The sequence below is a fragment of the Eimeria necatrix genome, genomic scaffold, assembly GCF_000499385.1.
Source record: "Eimeria necatrix Houghton genomic scaffold, Enh_scaff2865, whole genome shotgun sequence".
In the NCBI taxonomy this organism is placed as follows: domain Eukaryota; phylum Apicomplexa; class Conoidasida; order Eucoccidiorida; family Eimeriidae; genus Eimeria; species Eimeria necatrix.
The window spans coordinates 1-2,633 of record NW_013653418.1 but is presented as its reverse complement, the minus strand read 5'-3'; the positions used below and the strand labels follow the sequence as shown (position 1 = coordinate 2,633).

Here is a 2,633-nt window from a genome sequence, read left to right as displayed (position 1 = left end):
CGAGTTTTGCCATAGGCCAGGGAGACTCCTCGTCACTCTCCGCTGCCACCGAGGCGGTTGAGGCCAAAGGACTACGCCAGCCGGAGGACGTGGGTTGATTCCCAATTAACGCGCAGCAAAGCGCGCCTTGCCATTCATCCGACAGCCTTAGGGGCACTGCAGAACCGGCTTCGGGCAAAGCCAGTATGAGATGCAAACCGTGCAATGGAGTCCTGAGATCCTTTGTGTCTGCCGCCGCCTGAAGAGAGAGCGACGTTATCCGCACCTTCGCCTTAGTCTTCGCGTGGGACTTGCACCTCCTTGGAGGCGGGCGTAGGAATAGACCTACCTCCTCGGCTGACATACCCGCCACTTGTTTGGCCAATATCTCATATGCTTGCTCTGCTGGGGTCCTTGAGTGGACTACGGTGCACTATCATGTTGCAGCGTTGCTTCACCAGTCCGAACGACCGGTAACTCGCACCACTGGCCATTCACATAGGTTCGGAATTTGTCAGACTGAAAATACCAGGCCACCTTGTGTTCCGTCAGCCAATCCAAACCCAAGACTACGTCATAGGGAACGGGTCCCACTAAAGAGTCCCCGGAAAAACGTGCATGTCCGCACCACAGCGTCAATCCCGTCACAACCCGAGCAATGCGTAGTTGTGCACCTGTAGCTACGGTGAACCTATGTTCTTTTGGAAGTCTCCGCACTTTCTGCTGCTGTCGTTCGACTATTTTAGGACTAATGAAACTTCGTGAAGCTCCAGTGTCCAAGAGGGCCTCACATGGACTCCCTGCGAGCTCAACGCGAAGTACCGCCGTCGCACCCGCACAACACAACGCTCCCCCTTGGTCGTAAGACTCTTTCATGTAAGTCTGCCTCCACCAGTGTGGCAGAATCTCTGTCACGTCTGACCCATGGCCTTCCTTTGTTGCCTCCGCTCTGAAGTCTGCCGCCGCCTGAAGAGAGAGCGACGTTATCCGCACCTTCGCCTTAGTCTTCGCGTGGGACTTGCACCTCCTTGGAGGCGGGCGTAGGAATAGAGCTACCTCCTCGGCTGACATACCCGCCACTTGTTTGGCCAATATCTCATATGCTTGCTCTGCTGGGGTCCTTGAGTGGACTACGGTGCACTATCATGTTGCAGCGTTGCTTCACCAGTCCGAACGACCGGTAACTCGCACCACTGGCCATTCACATAGGTTCGGAATTTGTCAGACTGAAAATACCAGGCCCCCTTGTGTTCCGTCAGCCAATCCAAACCCAAGACTACGTCATAGGGAACGGGTCCCACTAAAGAGTCCCCGGAAAAACGTGCATGTCCGCACCACAGCGTCAATCCCGTCACAACCCGAGCAATGCGTAGTTGTGCACCTGTAGCTACGGTGAACCTATGTTCTTTTGGAAGTCTCCGCACTTTCTGCTGCTGTCGTTCGACTATTTTAGGACTAATGAAACTTCTCGAAGCCCCAGTGTCCAAGAGGGCCTCACAAGGACTCCCTGCGAGCTCAACGCGAAGTACCGCCGTCGCACCCACACAACACAACGCTCCCCCTTGTTCGTAAGACTCTTTCATGTAAGTCTCCCTCCACCAGTGTGGCAGAATCTCTGTCACGTCGGACCCATGGCCTTCCTTTGTTGCCTCCGCAGACTTCCTGCGGCTATCCGTCGTCGCGTCCGGAGTCTCCGCACTCAGGATCGACGTTGGCCCAGACTTCCACCGCATTTCCGAGAGCGGCCGAGTCTCTTCCTCGTGCTCCTCGCTCGTGTTAGTTCCTTCCGCAGTGCTGAGGAGTTGGTTTCTCCTCTCAAGGGAGACTGGAATGGCATTGGGGCCTGTCGCCACCGCGCACATCATCCCCTTGCCATGGCTACGCGGCCTAGAACGCTCGTCTCCAACTACGCCTAGGCCCGCAAGTTTAATCGCTCCGTCGTTTCAGTGTTAGGACGGGCGGGCGCTCTACCGCGCTTGTCCACCGGCTCAGGCCGGCCGCGTTCATTGCTCCCTGAGTCCCGAGCATAGTGCTCCACACCTCCACACTTCTTGCATGTTTCCCCTGGACGCTTGGTACGTTTCCCTTTGCTGGGGCAGACGCATGCCGGGTGTCCGCGACCCTAACACTCAAAACAGTTTCCTCGGGTTCCCCCAGAGCGATTTTCTATTTCCTGGAGCCCGCGGGGTCCATTAGCTTGCAAGGCAGCCCTAATGGCTCGACTGTTCCTTTCGCGGAGTTCCAGCACACTCTGCTTGGGCTCGTAGAGCCGAGTTGCGGCTATCGCCGCTTGTTCCCACGTCAGGTATTTCACTTGTCCGTCATTACTTATTGAGAGATGGAGGTCAGTCGGTAGCCCTGTGCAGTAGTAGTCCGCGAGTTCGGCAGGGGTAGGACTCATGCCCCGCTCCGCTACAGTCGCAAACCGGTCCGTGTATTCCTTCAGGTTACCATTCCACCGCACTTTAGCCAACTCAGTTAGCAGTTCGCTCTGTGACATTGTTCTGTTAAACCGTTCCAAAAGCCGGTGCTTTACGGTCGTCCAGTCGCTTAGATCGATAGTTCGCTGTAGATACATCCAATACGTTAGAGCCGGCCCCACGAGATAGTCTATAAGTGCGTTTCCCCACTCACGCGGCTCCATTCCCTTCAGC

General features: G+C 56.0%; 1 protein-coding gene across 1 annotated transcript; it reads right to left on the bottom strand.

Moving 5' to 3' along the window:
• Window positions 1-402: 402 nt before the first annotated feature.
• ENH_00038960 (hypothetical protein, conserved) lies at window positions 403-2,479 on the bottom strand (the record flags this gene model as incomplete). Its single annotated transcript, XM_013580634.1, has 3 exons — window positions 403-1,043; window positions 1,478-1,822; window positions 2,107-2,479. 3 exons carry the CDS (start codon window positions 2,477-2,479, stop codon window positions 403-405), a joined length of 1,359 nt encoding a protein of 452 aa, XP_013436088.1.
• Window positions 2,480-2,633: the final 154 nt, after the last annotated feature.